The 19,255-nt window shown below is 29.4% G+C and overlaps 1 protein-coding gene and 1 pseudogene across 2 annotated transcripts; both read left to right on the forward strand.

The window, feature by feature from the left end:
• The first annotated feature begins 2,934 nt into the window (after positions 1–2,934).
• On the forward strand, positions 2,935–7,281 carry LOC140671859 (glucose dehydrogenase [FAD, quinone]-like). Of its 2 annotated transcripts, none has more exons than XM_072903531.1 (5): positions 2,935–3,929; positions 4,226–4,581; positions 4,739–5,047; positions 5,306–5,589; positions 6,084–7,281. In XM_072903531.1, the coding sequence occupies exons 1-5, from the start codon at positions 3,343–3,345 to the stop codon at positions 6,435–6,437; spliced, it is 1,890 nt and encodes a 629-aa protein (XP_072759632.1). In that variant the 5' UTR covers positions 2,935–3,342; the 3' UTR covers positions 6,438–7,281. The 2 variants fall into 2 exon arrangements, with proteins under 2 accessions (XP_072759632.1, XP_072759631.1); XM_072903530.1 differs by having other exon boundaries at positions 2,936–3,929; positions 5,303–5,589; positions 6,084–7,277.
• Positions 7,282–8,377: 1,096 nt separating this feature from the next.
• Positions 8,378–18,197, forward strand: LOC140672027 (glucose dehydrogenase [FAD, quinone]-like; annotated as a pseudogene).
• The last annotated feature ends 1,058 nt before the right edge of the window (positions 18,198–19,255 follow it).

Consider the following 19,255-nt stretch of genomic DNA (forward strand, 5'->3'; position numbering starts at 1 on the left):
AATACAGTCCTTGAAACTTTCAATGATATAATAATGGTAAGTCTCGCAATGCCCGTCCATTTCTAAAATTGCAAAATTTTTTATATATTATTTTTTATATATTATTTTCGACATAAATATAATAAAACTTGTATCCAACATGCAAATATATTTTCGTCGAATTTAACTATATACATTTTACATTTTCTAAAAAAATAGTTTTGTCTGAAAAATGTCTTACAAATTTTATTGAAAATTTCGCCAAATTAATGAACTTAATGTTTGAATATCAATAAAAATATATGTAAAACGTCAAATTATCGTATCTAATTATCAAGCACTTGTTAACTTGATTATATTCCTGATAAATGTGAAACAGAAAAATCTGTTAACTATGTGTTAAATTAGCACTTGGACGCTATGAGATAGAAATGTCACAATATAAGAAATTAAAACATAAGAAAAAAATTAGAATTAATTTACTTGAATTTTTGATCTTCGTTCGGTAAACTTTCACCCTCTAAGGTCCGCGTAGCCCGGTCCTTTCTATCCTTTTTGTCTTTTCGCTTTTCACTCAAGAGCTCCTTCTTGGAATGCTTGTCGTGGCTGCCTTCGTCACTAACTGCGTTATAAAAATTAATAATGATATTGTGGGTTCACAGATATTTGGTGAATTAATTTGGTGGAGACAAATATATATATATATATATATATATATATATATATATATATATATTTATATATATATATATATTTATATGCATATATATATATACATATTATATGTATATTATATATATATACATATTATATGTATTTATATATATATATATATATATATATATTATAAAGATTTTAATAATAAAATATATATTAACTGAGCAAATTAAAATCAGTGTAAGCTAAAATATCAAATCAAAAATTCTTAGAATAAGCTTATTTTCTATTTAAAATATTAAAAATTAAGTTTAGTTATGCAAGTGTGGGAAAAGTAGTATAATATAGACAAAAATTATGGATCAATAATGATTGAATGGCCATTGTTTCTAATTATCAAGTACTTGTTAACTTGATTTTATTTCTGGTAAATATGAAACAGAAAGATGTATTAACTATGTGTTAAATTAGCACTTGTATACTATTAAATAGAAATGTCACCATCAAAAAATTAAAAAAAATAGAATTAATTTGGTTTCTTGATTTTCGTCCGGTGAATTTTTACGCTATAAGATCGCGTTAGCGATCCCCTGTCCTTTCTATCCCTTTTGTCCTTTTGCTATTTAATAAATATTTTTAAGATTTTATATAAAATAGATCATAAATATTTACTATAAATATTCTAGCAAATATATAAGAAATATTTATAAAATAATTATTATACATATTTATTTTTTAGTTATTATAAATTATCATATTACTTATTATATTACTTATCATATATTATATAAAATATACTATATAAAATATTTCATCTACATATATTTTAAAAATATGTCGAATAAAGATTTTTGTAAAATATGTATATATTTTAAAATAGTATATTTTCATAAAAATTTATAAAAATTTAACATAAATATTGTGTGCCGTCTGGGTAATACACGTTAACAAAATTAAGAATAATTAATATATTGAGTATACAGACTAATTAATTTTTAATATTTTTTAACATTAAGTTTATACATAATTTAGGTAAAAGATGGAACATGTTAATTGAGAGAGAACATTTGCTGATTCTTTGACATTAAAAATATTAAATAATTAAATAATTGTTCTATTCTTTTTCATGACAATGAGAATCATTTTTATCGTATCTCGACATGCAAACGCGCATTATGTAACTTTGTTATTTTCTCCGCTTCGATATAATAGGTGCAAATACCAATTGCACAATTAAGAACCATTTCGTAATTGCTTATGTAGGTCACACAAAACTGGTTTCTTCATACTGGCAATTTTATAGTACACTTTTGACATTTTCATTACATTTAATTTTATAAGTCTTAGTAAAAAAAACATAAAATCAATATTTTTAAATATTATATATACATGCATTTTACATTCTAATATAATGTTCTACATATGTTTTCAAAATGTTACCTAATAACATCTACATAAACAACGTCAATTAGGATTGTAAATAAAAGTATTAACGTACGCAAAACAATTTGTGTACGTACATATAAAATATTTTGACATACAAATAATAATGCGACAAATGAATTTTACTTATATATAAACATTTGAAAAGAGGTTATCCTTGAGTTTTTCTTTCACTCAAGTTTAGCGGTCACTCCGGATGAAACCACGGAGGTTCAAGTCGATTTCACGATCAGTAGTTGAGTGAATTTCACAGGATAAACACGTTACCTTTTTTTAACAGACTTTAATTTTTCACACAAGTATAAACTGCATTTTTGACAAATGTTGTCAAAAGCAAAAATAACGCCTTATTAATAACTTTAAAAAATATTTTTTATTTGTTGAATTAAAAAAAGTATACACAATACAGTTTTAGTGATCATCTCTGTAATAATTGTATCACTTAAATTGGTTTGTCTTAAATTACATAATCAAAGGTTTATCAAAGATATAACAAAGATTCAGATAATATAAAAAATATCAAAAATATATTTAGTGTATATATTGCAAATATTGAGCGCATAAAAAAGCATGTAAAAAAAAATGTTGTAACTCTCTTTTAAAATTCTTAAAAATTATGTTTTAAAAACAGTGACATAATTGAGTAAACCAACCATGAGTATTATTGCATTATCGACATAATATGATGTAATAAATTCTTTTCAACTCGAATGTTTTCAAACGTTACTTCGAATGCACGAGAAGGATGTAATTTCGTTCGGTTACAGCATTTTAAACCACTGATTAGTATTCAATTTGCATTCTTTCATTTATATTACTTGCGTCACTTGACCGTGATCGTGAAAAGGATAACAACAACTGATGTACTTGACGCTGATGCTATTCAAATTTACACTGCATTGAAAGATACTGCAGTTGCTTGTTGATATAAAAAAAAAAAAATACAATAGTGTGCCACAAGCAACTGAAGATTATGCTGATAGACATTCGATACTTCAAAATCAGGCAGATCCTAAAGTGATATTGAAAAAATTATTGCGCAAACTTATTTTAATTAACAATCAACGATTCTGGGAAAAGATCCCAATTGATCTCATAACCACGTTCGATGTGAAAATTTCAATTATCTGTAAAGCAAGAAGCCGACAAAGTACTCAAAATTGAAATGCGACTGATGTATCAAACTTAAAAGAAGAGATGTAGGCACATGTGTTTGAAGAAGGGTTATCTCATGCGCGATAAACAGAAACGCGCGGCTTCGAGATGCGCAAGTACTGCTTGACAATCTTGTTCCTGGGATACGCGAGTGGGATTTTGCCAACGGGTATTCTCGAGACGATCCGTCATTTCTTCTCAGGCTTTCCGCCATCACTAAAAACACTGGAGCCTGAGAAGGGAATACCCGACTACACTTTATTTTCCTTCGACTTCTTGTTAATCGGCGCAGGATCGGCCGGATCTGTCGTCGCGAATCGCCTGACCGAGAATCCCGACTGGAAGGTCTTGGTGCTCGAGCAGGGCGACGACGAGATCTTCCTCACGGATGTCCCTTTTCTCGCGCCATTTCTTCATATCACGGACTACGCCCGTGTGTATAAGAGTGAGCCACGACCAAAGGACAAGAGTGGCTATGGCGGATATTGCCTGTCGATGGTCGACGGTCGTTGCAAAATAGTATCCGGTAAAGCAGTCGGCGGTACCTCGGTGATGAACTTCATGATCTACTCGAGAGGATCGCCAGCTGACTACGATACTTGGGCGTCATTGGATAATCCAGGCTGGAGTTACAAAGAAGTACTGCCGTATTTCATCAAGTCCGAGAGGTGCAAGCTGATCGATAAAGACGAAAGGTACGTGTCTTCAGATCAGAAATTATACAATTATTCCATTATTTTGTCCTATGGAAAGCATTAGTAACATTTCGTATATAATTTCGATTGTAGGAAATTTTTTAGCCGTAATATTATTTTTCTTATTTATTTCTTCTTTTCTTCATCTTTTTTCTTTTTCTCTTCTCTTTTTTTCTTCTCTTTATCTCTTCTTTCTTTGATTTCTCTATCGTTTTATCTTTTCAACTCTTCTGCTTTTTCCTTTCTCTCTTTATTTTTCCTTCTTCTGTTTTCTTCATTGCTTCTTTTCTCCTCAGATACCACGGATTCGACGGATATCTGGATGTCACGAATTCTCCTTATGCTACTCCGTTAAAGGAACGTTGGTTGAAAGCCGGTCAGGAGCTCGGTTACGATCTGGTAGATTATAACAGTGACAGACTCGTAGGCTTCTCGACCGTGCAAGCAAATCTGCGAAATGGGCACAGAGTTAGTGCCAGCAAGGCCTTCCTCAGACCGATCCGCGGCCGAATAAACTTGTATTTATCCAAACTTTCAACGGTGACGAAAATTATTATTAATCCAACGACGAAAAGAGCCGTGGGCGTCGAATTCGTAAAAAATCATAAAACGTACTTTGTCACCCCTTCTAAAGAGATCATACTTTCTGCAGGTATATACTTAGGATATCGTTATAAAATCGAAGAAAGTGTGATATTATTATCTACATAAAGTGAATTCATTTATTTAATATAATATTTAATAAAAGTTATTTTATTGTATATAAATCAATTTATTTGTACGTAAATAGATATTTTTTTATTGCACAGGTGCTCTTGGTTCACCTAAGTTATTGATGCTGTCCGGAATAGGTCCAAAAAATCACTTGAGCTCTTTAGGCATCCATGTAATTGAGGACCTTCCGGTGGGATTTAATTTACAGGATCACGTGAGCATGTCAGGTTTAATGTTCCTAGTCAACGAGAGTGTGACTATTGTCGGACATCGTCTAGCTTCCGATCCAGTTAGTTTCCTGGACTATCTGATACACGGTAAAGGTCCTTGGACGATACCTGGAGGCGCCGAAGGATTAGCTTTCATTAGCACTAAGGTTAATTCAAGAAGCAGCAAACGACTTGGTAAGCTCTTCATAATAATTACTTTTAGAAATTTTTACGGCAAAATGTAAAATTTATCGATAATAATTGCTAGAGTTTGTCCACTTTACAGTATCTTATTACTTAAAATTGTTTCTAAATTCTGGTTTGAGACTCAAACGAAAAATACAAAAATCACATTATTTCTTATAACTTGGACTGCTCCTAATGTAACTTTCATCATTGTCAATCATGACATTCACGGAACGTATTCTAACGAGAAGAAATTGTTAACAGAAGGTGACTATCCTGATATCGAGCTAGTGTTGGCTGTAAGCTCACTAGCCGCCGATATTTCCGGACTTTATCGCGATTTACTAGGATTAACGGAGGATTTTAACAAGGAGGTTTACAGCGATTACGAAAGCCTTGATTCGTTTACGATCGGACCTATACTTCTGCGACCTAAAAGTCGCGGCAGAGTCAGCTTGAAAAGCACTGATCCGTCGGATTCACCGGTCATCGACATGAATTATTACGATCACGAGGACGATGTGAACACGATGGTGCAAGGTATTAAAATGGTAAGAGCCTCTATATACAGGGTGTCCTTGAATTCGCGAACACAAAATGCATAGCGTAATTGTCATAAATTTGATATTTATTATTAAATAATTACAAATTAAAGTATAAAATCTTGTAAACTATTTAATTTTTAGTCATCTTATCTTTGTAACTTTTTACATCAAACATTGCAAAAAATTGATTTATATAATACATACATAATAAAATGAATAATACAATATATGTAATATATAAAATATAATATATATAATTAAATATATAATAAAATTAGAATGATTCTAAAATCTAGATTGATCTCCTTTCTTAAAATTTAATTTTATCTAAAACATTTTTTTCTGCAATTCCATAATTACAAGATATTATGAAACTAAACTTAAGATTAAACTAAATCACCTTATATCCTAATTCACGTTACACAATATACTTTTTTTGTTTTAAACGTATCTTTAATTAAATTATTTGCCAATTAATTTTTTTATACATTTCTTTTCAGGCGATCAAAGTAGCCTCCACGAAAGCGTTCCAACGTTTCAATACCACTCTGCTATCAGTACCGTTTCCGGGATGCAAACACATTGCCTTCAATAGCGATCCGTACTGGGCCTGCGTCGCCCGTCACGTGTCGACGACTGTAGCTCATTTCGCAGGCACGTGTAAGATGTCCACTCGGAAAAATTCGGGTGTGGTGGACCACAGGTTACGAGTGCACGGGATCAGCGGTCTCAGGGTCGTGGATGCCAGTATCATGCCAACCATAATCGCCGGTCACACGATGGCGCCTGTGTATATGATCGCCGAGAAAGCCAGCGATATGATAAAGGAAGATTGGAAAGATTCTGCTCCGTGAATCACATACACACGTGTGGGAAATAAAAAAGTGGAGGTGATAAAACAGTTACGAGATAAAACATGTGAAATATATTGTATATATGTTTTCGTAAAAGCAAGAGAAGCCTGTGATTAAATGAAGATCGCCTTTAGATTCGAAGGAAAACAATAACAAGAGCATTGATCTTTGTCACAAAAATTTATAGAATTTGTAAGGTAGTGTGAGAAATATATATTAGAATATTATATTATAGAGCACGAACATTTTATGGAATTTTTCCATTTCTTAAGTAGAATATTATTGTTATCTAAAGAGATAATACATATATAATTACGTACAATTATTTCATATTTCATTTACATATTCAGATATGACGTTCTGCTTAAGTGTATAAGCTAGTCAATGGCTGTATTGTTTAGTTAGAACTTTGAAAAAATAGAATAGTATTGTCAAAATGATGTAACAAATTCTCTGTCTTCTCAATTTGTAAAAACATGCTGATTCTCTTTGGTTGCTTATTATGGTTGAACTACTAATTAAAATGTCAAAATTATAATTGTAAAACGCAATTTAAACAAATACAACAATACACACACATTTTAAGACTATAGATATTTTATCAAAGCTTTACGATATTATGTATTTAAATATTTTAAGTTAATAAAGCGAGTTTATAAAAAATGCTGCTCATTATCTGTCACACATATTTTTAACACAAGGAATTTCTCAATAAAGATGATGAAGAAGAGTATTTGTTGTGGCACTTGAAATAAGATCACTCGAAATAAATTAATATTAACATCAGTGTTAATGTCAACTAATTAAATTAATACAAAAATAAAATTAATTTAAGGCAACACCAAATAAAAATATTAATAAAATATAGGTACCATTATCGCTGAATTCAACACAGTCCTGTAGTTTTTCCATTATTATATAACTATCGTTATAAGAACAAAAACCTACAAATAAATATAATCATGTTCCTTTAGCATTATCGAATTTTACTAAAGATGATTAAACTATGTATTTAACAAGCGATTACGTCAATATAGTCCACGATTTCCACGTCGAATTAAAGTTCCTTCAACTTCCGGTGATATAATAATAGTGAGTCTTGCTCAGTTCTATTATATTGATGCTATTTGGGATAGGCCTGAAAGATCACTTGAGCTCCATATAATTGAGGGACCTTCTAATGGGGTTTAATTTACAGGATCACAAAAGCGTGTCATCTTTAATAGTTTTTTAGCCATCGAAACCGTGACTATTGTTAGATACCCAAGTAAAGCAGAAAGTCACGTTAAAGTAATGTCAAATAATATCAAAATGACAAAAATATGAGTACAAAGACTCACTTTTCGATCATTTTCTAATCATTTTGATGTATTTTAACATTATTGTGACTTTCTGTTCTACTTGGGTAGCGTCTAGCTATCAGTTTAGCTAGTTTCCTGGAGTATCTGATATAAACATCACATGTCTTTGAACAATATTCGAAGGCACTGAAGGATTAGCTTTCTTTAAAACTACGGATAATTTGAGAAATCTACGCGCAAACAACAAACATAATAAGCATTTTATATGGTTATTTTTAGAAATTACTATGACGAAATGTAAAGTTTAATAAGGACTGTTTCCAATATAACTTTTATCACTGTCAATCATGACATCCTTGAGACGTATCCTAACAAGAATAAATCATTGAGAAAAGATGGTGACTATCCTAATATCGAGCTAGTGTTGGGTGTAAATTCAGTAGCTGATAGTTTTAGACAACGTCACAATTGATTAATGATAGAGGATTTCACAGGTATGGAATTAACTAAAGAAAAAAAATTAATTAATTGATTAATTAATTAATTTTTTTTCTTTAGTTAATTCCATTTTATCAGATATCAGATTCATCCATCATTGACATCAATTATTATGATAACAAGCACGATCTAAAGTCGATGATGCAAGCTATAAAGGTGGTAAGAGTATATCCCGTGTAAAAGTCATTACCTTGTGTCTTAATATACGGTAATTTATTTTAATCTTAATAATTAAATATCTGAAATTTATAAAATGTAAATAAAAGTTTTAGGCAAAACTTGATTGATAGAGTTTTGAAAAGACAAAAAATTGATAATCTTAAATTTTAACTAAGATCATTCTTCATGTAAAGGTCATCTAATTTTTGAAATAAAATCCTTCTAATTTCTTTGTAAAAATTAATTTTTTTATTATTTTGTATACTCTCTAAAATTAGATTAAAATTATTAAAATAACATTATAGAAAAATGAATATTTTACGAGATATTTCATGGTTTATGTAAAATGTAATAACAAATTGTATAAAATATTTTTTATACCATTCAATTTTAAGTCATCCTACTCTTTTACATCAATTATTGTGAATGAATTTGTATAAAAATATAAAATTATTTTTATTTTAAAAAACTTGATTGACCTCTTTTCCTTATCAAAACTCTATCAATTTTGTCTGAAAGATTATTTTCTATAATTCCAGGATTTCAAGATATTTGATTAGTAAAATTAAAATATACCACTCTATATAATCCACATTACAAAATATATTTTTATTTTTAATTTACTTTCAATTACCTACTTTACTGTGATTAACATTTCCTACATTTTTTTTATCTTCCAGGCTATCAAAGTTTCCACGAGAGCACTCATACGTTACGACACCATGCTGTTGGCAGCACCATTTCTGGTATGCAAATACGTTGCCTTTATAAGTAATTTATACTGTCTTCCCCGTCACTTTGGTCGACTATAGTTCATTTCGTGGACTCATGTAAGATATCCACGAAGGATTTCGGGTGTAATGAAGCACAAGTTACGAATGCACGAGATTATGCAATCACAGAGTCATGGACGCCAGTATCATGACAACCATGCTGCTTCATGAATCACACACAAACACACGCACGTGTGGGAAGCAAGAAAGTGGAGGATGTTACGAGATAAAATGTAGGAGACATTATCATGAAAGGGCGGAGAAAAATGTAATTAAATTTAAAACTTTAAATCCGAACGAAAGCGATAATAAAAGCATTGATTTTTGTGCCACAAAATATCGTAGAATTTTTAAGACAGCTTATAAAGGGGCCTTGTACACGAGAAAGATATATTATATTATAACACGAATATTTTTTTATAGGATTTTCAAAGGGACTTTTTAAAATAAAATATTGTATAATTTTTTATGGAAAGAACGAATGTAATTACGAATAATTATTACACTTCATTTCGCATGTGTAAATGTCACGTTCTGCTCAAGTGTGTAATCTAGTCAATGACTGTATTATTTATCCAATTTGAAATAAAACAAAAACAGTATTATTAAAAAGATCTAACAGATTCGTTGCTTTTTAGACTTGAGAAAACGTGCTGATTCTCTTTGACTATTTATGATCAAACTGCTAATTAAAATATCAAATTTATATTCATAGTCAAGCGTAATTTAAATAAATATAACTATACACACATATTTAAACTATAATTTAACTATATAATTTAACATTTAATTTAACAATAAGTACAGAATAGATGAAATCTTTTTTTTTAGGACTGGCAAAAACTGTGTTTATCAAACCGTATATTTAACAAATTGTCAGGTCAATATAGTCCACTTTCGAATTTCATAACGAAATAAGTTCTTCAAACTTTCGATGATATAATAATCGTAAATTGCAAAGGCTATGCATTTCTAAAATTGCAAAATTTTCCATGTATTATTTTCGACATAAATGTACATATATAATAAAACTTGTATTCAAATGCAAATATATTTTTCTCAAATTTAATCCTAATTCTTATTCTAAACTTTATTCGTCTCACACGAAAAATTTTAGGAGATCTATATAATCCGCTTTTAAAATTTCAAATAAAGATAATCAATAAATATCAAAATTTTATATATATTTGTATTAAACTGCATATTTTTTTAGAAAGCAGATTGGAAAGTCAGATTAAAATAAAAATTTTTTGTTATAGAAAAAGTATTCTAAAAATTCATATTTAATTGTGCATATTTAAACATTTTTATGTATTTTATATATATTATAAAGTTAGTGTTCTGCTATTGATTTTTAATTCATTTTCTTTTTCGAATTTTATTCTATTTTGTATGTTATATTTAAGAGCCCAATCTACTTTAAAGGCTAAAAAAAATCGTCTCTTTTACATTTTCTAAAAGAAAAGTTTAATTCCTGAATAATATCTTTCAAATTTAATTGAAAATTTCGCAAAATTAATGGACTTAAATTTGTAACTTTATTTTGGAATGTGTCAGCATTATTTTTTGACTGTAATTTATTATAAATTTATTCCTGCAATTGCTTTACAAATTACAGAAGAATTATCGTGATAAAAATTTACTTTACAGCTTTTCTCGTGTAAAATTTTGTTATTTGTATTTAAATATCCAGAAAGTAACCAAAAATGACAGTATAAAATTAATTGTTTTTATTCAGAATGTGAAATATACGTATTATATTCCAAAGCTAAATTACACTTTATAAAATTTATATCATTTCATATTTTATATATGTACGTCTTAAGTTTGAATTAATTTATACTAATTACAATTACACATCAAAAGATCAAAAGTGTATTTCGATAAAACTTTACTTTAACGCACACCTTGCCCATGACCTTGACTTTGACATATGTTGTAGAAACTACACTCCTAAGTAACACATACTTTGAATGCTGCAGCTCCGCCCCGCCCCCGTCTACACATTCAATGTATCACATGTAAAGTATTCCTTTCAATGTCAAACGTGATTTATTATTGTACGATTTCATATAGATTCTTGTTTCGATTTTTTCTGTCATATTTACATATTTACTTATACATATTTTGTATCGATATCTATCAACATTTCAAATGCTGTGAATGTGAATTTGTAATTTTTAAGTTGAAAACCCATGTGATACTGTGCAATGATAGTTAACAAAAGCGTAGGCGGGGGAGGGGCTTGTAGGAGAAACTTCAAGCTTTTACATTAGAGAGTTTAAAATGTTCGCAGATTTTTTTCCAGACACGTGACAAACCCACAAAGTGAGAAAAAAATTTTACATTTAAAATTTTTTTTAATATGTTGAAAACTTGCTCAATGCTTACGTTGGCCGTTCTACCCCACGTTCCCCTATATATATATATATGTATGTATATTATAAAGACTTTGATACTAAAATATATTTTTATGTCTTATGATTTTGAGAAATTTGTGACAGCTGTCAAGCTGAACAATCGCGTTATCTTACGTTACGAGATTATTGATATTATTGTAAAGTTTTTCTGTGATCGTGTTAATTATTAAAGTTCCCCTTGTTTATTAAAAGTGTGTTTTATTTATGAGTGTGAGTGTAAAATTGAAAGCCGGGCATTGCGCCCCTGGGATCCGGCGAACGTAACAGTATATTAACTGAGCAAATTAAAATCAATGTAAGCAAAAGTATCAAATCATAAATATTTGAAATAAGCTAATATTAAAAATCAAGTTTGATTATGCCAGTGTGAAAAAAGTATAGCACGGATAGAAAATATGGATCAATAATGGTTGAATGGCCATCGTTTCTAATTATCAAGCACTTGTTAACTTGATTATATTTCTGATAAATATGAAACAGAAAGATCTGTTAACTATGTGATAAATTAGCACTTGTACGTTATGAGATAGAAATGTCACAATCAAAAAAAGAAAAAAAATAGAATTAACTTATTGTTAGTTGATTTCTTGATCTTCGTCCGGTGAACTTTCACTTTCTAAAGTCGCCTCTAGCTCCTGTCCTTTCGCTTCCCACCCAAGAGCTTCTTCTTGGAATGCTTGTCATAGCTGCCTTCGTCATTAACTGCGTTATAAAAATTATTACTTATTAATAATATTATTAATAAATTATTAATAACTGCGGCTTCACAGATATGTGGTAACTTAATTTGGTTAAAGAAAAAGATACAAATATATACATATAATATTTAGGACCAGACAAAGATTCTTTAACAGGTGCATAACATCTTTATTCTTTCTGTCACTTTGAGTCTATTAGTTTAACAGATGTAACACGATGACAGCTGTGTTACGTACAATTGCTTTCATTGCTTCTTCGCCGATTCGGACACATACAATCCAGGAAATTCATTCTCGACATCCGGACTCTTGAAGTCTAGTATCCCTTAAATGCAGATGAGCATTTGACACTTGCTTATTGTGTCAAACTCAAAATCTCGAATTTTCTCGAGATAAGTCGATCAATTATCAAACTATCGTTTTTAAACGCCGTCTGCCAAATATACATATATACCCAGACAGCACAAAATATTTATAATAATTATTTAAATGTTTTACAAGTATTTATTAAAATATTTTATAAATATTTTTAAGATTTTAGGTTGAATAGATCATAAGTATTTACCATATCCTATAGCAAATATATTACAAGTATGTACAAAATAATTACTATACATGTTTAGTTTTTATTTATCAAAAATTATCATATTACTTATCATATATGATATAAAATATTTCATCTATATTTTAAGAATATGTCGAATAAAGATTTTTATAAAATATGTATAAAATATTTATATATTTCAAGAAAATATATTTTTATAAATATTTATCATAAATATTATGTGCTATCTGGGTAATGCACGTTAAAAAAATTAAGAATAATTAATATTAAATATTTTGCAACATTAAGTTTATACATAATTTAAGCAAACAAACATGATAATTGAGAAAGAACATTTGCTGATTATTTGACGTTAAAAAATATCTGATATGTCAAGAAATGTAAATTATTAAAACAAAAGTAAAAATATTAATAGTCGCCAGTAGTTTTTTAAACAAAGTGAAAAAATCTTAAATAACGTTTCGACTCTTGGTTTGGATCTTCTTCAGATGTTCGAGTTCTGAGGTGAACATTTGAAGAAGACCCAAATCAAGGGTCAAAACGTTATGTAATATTTTATAAAGAATTAAATAAATATCCTTTGCCAGGTCGACATTTAAGATTTTTTCACTTTGTAAATTATTAAATAATTAAATAATTATTCTATTTTTTTCATGACGATGAGAATCATTTTTATAGCATCAAAACTTGAACTTACTCTTTGAAAATGCCAATTTTACGGCCTGCAGGGCTATTCTGTAACTTTTAACTAATATACGTTACGATATAGCTGTCCTTTTCTTTCTTAATAAGTAAAAAAAAGACAGCACATCATAACGTATGCGTTAGAAGTTTCAGAATAATCCTGCAGGCCTAAATCTCGATGTATGTACATACACGCATCAGCAGGTATGATATTGTGCAACACGCATTATATAACTTTATTTTTTCCATTACGGTAGAATAGGTGCAAATACCAATCCTACTATTAAAGATGATTTTGTAATTGGTTATATAGGTTACATAAAACTCGTTTCTTTGCAATTTTCGACACATTTATCGCGTTTAATTTCATACGCGTAGTAAACAAGAAAAAATGTAATGTTAAAATATTCAAATATTAATTATACATGCATGTTACATTCTAATATAATGTCTTACAAATGTTTTCAAAATGTTACCTAATAACATTTGACTTAATTATACGAGTTATTTAAATCATGCAAATATTTAACTCATCTATAGTTATTGTTTTCGTATCAAAAATGTATAAATCTTCTGTGTGCTGTCCTCAAAATAATAAAATAAGCGTTTTATTGTATTTAATCATTATTTTATCATTATTTATATCTGACAGTACAAAGATTTTACCTTCAGCAAGAAAATATTTGCATTGTCAGTAATTTTTTTCCGTAAGGCCGACGGTCTTTAATAATATCTCGTCGGTTGTCTTTGTAAGCCAAAAAACAAAAATAAAATCAATATTTTCAAATATTAATTATACCTGCATTTTACATTCTAATATAATGTTCTACAAATGTTTTCAAAATGTTAGCTAATAACATCTGTATAAATTACATCAATTAGAATTATAATAAAAAATATTGAATATACGCAACAAATTGTGTACATATGTACATAAAAAAATATCTTGACATTAAGATGATGTGACAAATAAAATTAATTTATATAATATGTCAGAAGAGGTTAGCCTTGAGTCTTTTTTTTCACGCAAGTTTGGCAGTCACTCAGATGAAACAACAAAAGTTCAACTCAATCTCACAATCAGCAGTTGAGTAAATTTCGCGAGCTAAACACGTTTCTTTTTTTTAATCACTTAAAAGATATTAGTTTTTCACTCAAGTATAACTTGCGTTTTCGAAAAATTTTGCCAAAAGCAAAATTAACGCCTTATTAATAACTATAACAAATATTTTTTATTTATTATTATTTTGAATCAAAAAAATGTACACGATACACTTTTAGGGATCATTTCTGTAATAATTATATTACTTAAATTGGTTTGTCTACTTAAATTACATAATCAAAGACGTATCAAAGATATAACAAAAATTCAGATAATAAAAAAAATATCAAAAATATATTCCGTGTATATAACGTAAATATTGAACGTATAAAAAAATGTAAAAAAAAATTTGAGACAGTCTTTTAAAATCCTTAAAAATTATGTTTTAAAAAGATTGATCTAATGGAGTAAACCAGCGATGAGTATTATTGCATTATTGATTGAAATGAGAATGATGTATTAAACTTAAAGAAAGAGATATAGGCACATGTGTTTGAAGAAGAGTTATCTCATGCGCGATAAAAAGAAACAAGTAGCTTCGCGATGAGCAAATTCTGGTTGATGGTCTTGTTCCTGAGATGCGCGATTGGGATTTTGTCACAAATTTTCGAGACGAACCAGCATTTCTTCTCAGGGTTTTCCCCATTACCAAATATTAAAACCAAAATATCCGATCATACTTTCGACTTCTTGGTGATCGGCACCGGCTCGACCGGATCCGTTGTCGCGAATCGCCTAACCGAGAATCCCGACTAGAAGGTCTTGGTGCTTGAGCAGAGCAACGACGAGATCTTCCTCACGGAAGTCCCCTTTTTCTCACCATTACTTCTTTTCTCGTCAAATACCACGGATTCGACGATATCTGGATGTCACAAATTCTCTTTATGCTACTCCGTTGAAGGAACGTTAATTGAAAGCTGATCAAGAGCTCGGTTACGATTTCGTAGATTATAACAGTGACAGACTGGTAGGCTTCTCGACTGTGCAAGCAACTCTGCGGAATGGACACAGAGTTAGCGCCAGCAAGGCCTTCCTCAGGCCAATCCTCAGCCGAGCAAACTTCTATTTATCCAAATTTTCAACGGTGACGAAAATTGTTATTAATTGAACGACGAAAACAGCCGTACGCGTCGAATTTGTTAAAAATCATAAAATCATAATACTTTGTCTCCGCTTCTAAGAGATCATACTTTCTGCAGGTATATATTTAGAATATCGTTATAGAACCGAAAAAAAATGTGATAGTACCAGCTACATAAAATGAATTCACTTGAGAAAGAAATTTAATATAATATTTAGATACTTTTTTTATTGCACAGGTGCTCTTGGTTCACCTAAATTATTGATGCTGTCCGGAATAGGTCCAAAGGATCACTTGAGCTCCTTAGACATCCGTGTATTCGAAGACCTTCCAGTGGGGTTAAATTTACAGGATCACGTGAGCATGTCAGCTTTAACGTTCCTAGTCAACGAGAGTGTGACTATTGTTGGATAACGTCTAGTTTCCAATCCAGTTAGTTTCTTAGACTACCTGATACGTGGTAAAGGTCTTTGGACGATACCTGGAGGAGCCGAAGAATTAGCTTTTATTAACACTAAGGCTAATTCAAGAAACAGCGAACGATATGGTAAGCATTTTTTAGTGATTATTTTTAGAAATGTATACGACAAAATGTAAAATTTATGGCTAAAGAATTGCTAGAGTTTGTTTTCTTTGGAGTCTCTTGTTATTTAAAATTGTTTTGAAACTTTCGTTTGAGACTCAAACAAAAAATATAAAAATTATATTATTTTATAAAATTAAACTGTTCCAATGTAACTTTAATCACTGTCAATCATCACATCTACAAAACGTATTCTAACAAGACAAAATTATTGACAGAAGATAACACTCCTGATATCGAGCTACTGTTGGGTGTAAGCTCACTATCCGCCGAAACTTCTGGACTATATCGCGATTTGTTAGGATTAACAGAGAATTTTAAGAAAGAGGTTTTCAGCGATTACGAGGGTCTTGACTCGTTCTCGATCGGACCTGTACTTCTGCGACCGAAAAGTCGCGGCAGACTTACTTTAAGAAGCACCGATCTATCGGATTCACCGATCATCGACATAAATTATTACGCTCATCGAGGACGATGTAAACACGATGGTGAGAGGTATAAAAATGGTAAGAACCCCTATATGTATATTAACATACAAGGTAAATTTATTTTAATCTGAATAATCAAATATTTGGAAATCACATCTAATCAATGTAAAGAAAAAAATGTTTTAAACAAAATTGATTGATAGAATTTTGAGAGGTAAAAAAAATGTATGGCCTTAAATTTTAACTTAAAGTCATTTATTACTGTAAAGTAATTTTTTAAGATCACGTAAAGCTCAATCTAGTTTTTTTTAAATATAAAACTATCATTACTTTTTATTATATTATAAATATAAAATTAATATAAATATAAATCAATTTTTCTCATTATATTGTAAATAAAAGAATTAAAGTTAGATTATTGAAAAATGAATATTTTACGAGATATTTTGTAGTATATATTTTATAAAATTATAAATGTATTTATTATTAATTAATTAATTACAAATTAAAGTATAAATATTGTAAACTAATTAATTTTTAATCTTCTTATCTTTGTAACTTTTTACAACGAACATTGCGAAAAATTGATTTATATAATACATATATGTGTACTTAACATTATATAATACATATATAATAAAATATATAATACAATATATATATTTATAATATATAAAATACAATGTATAATATTAAATATATAATAAAATTAGAATTATTTTAAAAAACTTTTTTTTTAAAACACTCAATTTTATTTAAAACATTTTTTTCAATAATTCCTTAATTACAAGATATTACAACTAAACTTAAGATTAAACCAAATCACTTTGTATACCATTTCAAGTTACACAAAATACTTCTTTTTTATTTAAACGTATCTTTAATTAAATTATTTGCTAATTAAATTTTGTATACATTCTTTTTTAGGCGATCGAAGTAGCCTCCACGAAAGCGTTCCAACGTTACAATACCGTTCTGCTATCGGTACCGTTTCCAGGATGCAAGCACGTTGCCTTCAAGAGCGATCCATACTGGGCCTGCGTCGCTCGTCACGTGTCGACGAATGTATATCATTACTCAGGCACCTGTAAAATGTCCACTCGGAGGAATTCGAGTGTGGTGGACCACAGGTTACGAGTGCACAGGATCAGCGGTCTCAGGGTCGTGGATGCCAGTATCATGCCAACCATAATCGCCGGTCACACGACGGCGCCTGTGTACATGATCGCCGAGAAAGCCAGCGATATGATAAAAGAGGAATGGAAAGATTCTACTCTGTGAATCACACGTATACACGTGTGGAAAGGGAAAAAGTGGAGGTGATAAAATAATTACGAGATAAAATAAGTGAAATATATTGTATATATATTATCGTGAAAGCACGGAGAGACTGTGATTAAATGAGGATTTCCTTTAAATTCGAAGGAAAACGATATTGTCACAAAAATTTATAGAATTTGTAAGGAAGCGTGAGAAATATGTATTAAAATTTTATATAATAAAGCACAAACATTTTATGGAATTTTTCTATCTCTTTAATGGAGTATTATTGTTCTACATAGGGATAAAACATATTTATGTACGTATAATTATTATACGTTTCAGTTACATATGTATAAAGATGACGGTCTGCACAAATGTGTAATGCTAGTCAGTGGCTGTATTTTTTGTTTAATACGTCGAAAAACATAGAATAATATTGTCGAAATGATCTAACAGATTCGCTGTCTTCTCAATTTGAAAAATCATGCTGATTCTCTTTGGTTGCTTCTGATTAAACTGCTAATTATAAAATTAAAATTATATTAGCCTAGCGCAATTTAAATAAACACCACGATACACACACACACACACACACACACACACATATTTAAACTATAAATACACTTTATCAAAACTTTACGACACTATGTATTTAAATATTTTAAATTAATAAATTAACGAATTTATAATAAGCGCTCATCGTTATCCAACATATATTTAGCGCACAAGGAATTGTAAATAATTAAATTAATAAAAAAATAAGATTAATTAATTCGAGGCAACATCGAATAAAAATCTTAAATAAAGTAAATACTGTTGTCGCTGAATTGAACAATTTTGTAGTTCTTCGATTAATGCTTATAATCATCAGTATAAGCACAGAATAGATAAAAACTTTTTTTTTATACTGTAGAAAAACGTGTTTATCAAACCGTGTATTTAACAAATGAGCAAGTCAACACAGTCCACTTTCGATTTCCATGTTGAATTGCAGTCCTTTAAACTTTCAATGATATAATAATGGTAAGTCTCGCAATTGCCGTGCATTTCTAAAATTGCAAAATTTTGCATGTATTATTTTCGACATAAATGTACGTAATAAAACTTGTATCCATCATGCAAATATATTTTTTTCGAATTTAATTATAATTCTGATTCTAAACTTTATTTGTCTCACACGAAAAATCTCAAGAGATTTATAATAGGTGATTATAAATAATCTGCTATTTCAAACAACAATAATCAATAAATATCAAAATTTTA

The sequence above is a fragment of the Anoplolepis gracilipes genome, chromosome 12 (assembly GCF_047496725.1).
Source record: "Anoplolepis gracilipes chromosome 12, ASM4749672v1, whole genome shotgun sequence".
Taxonomy (NCBI): Eukaryota; Metazoa; Arthropoda; class Insecta; order Hymenoptera; family Formicidae; genus Anoplolepis; species Anoplolepis gracilipes.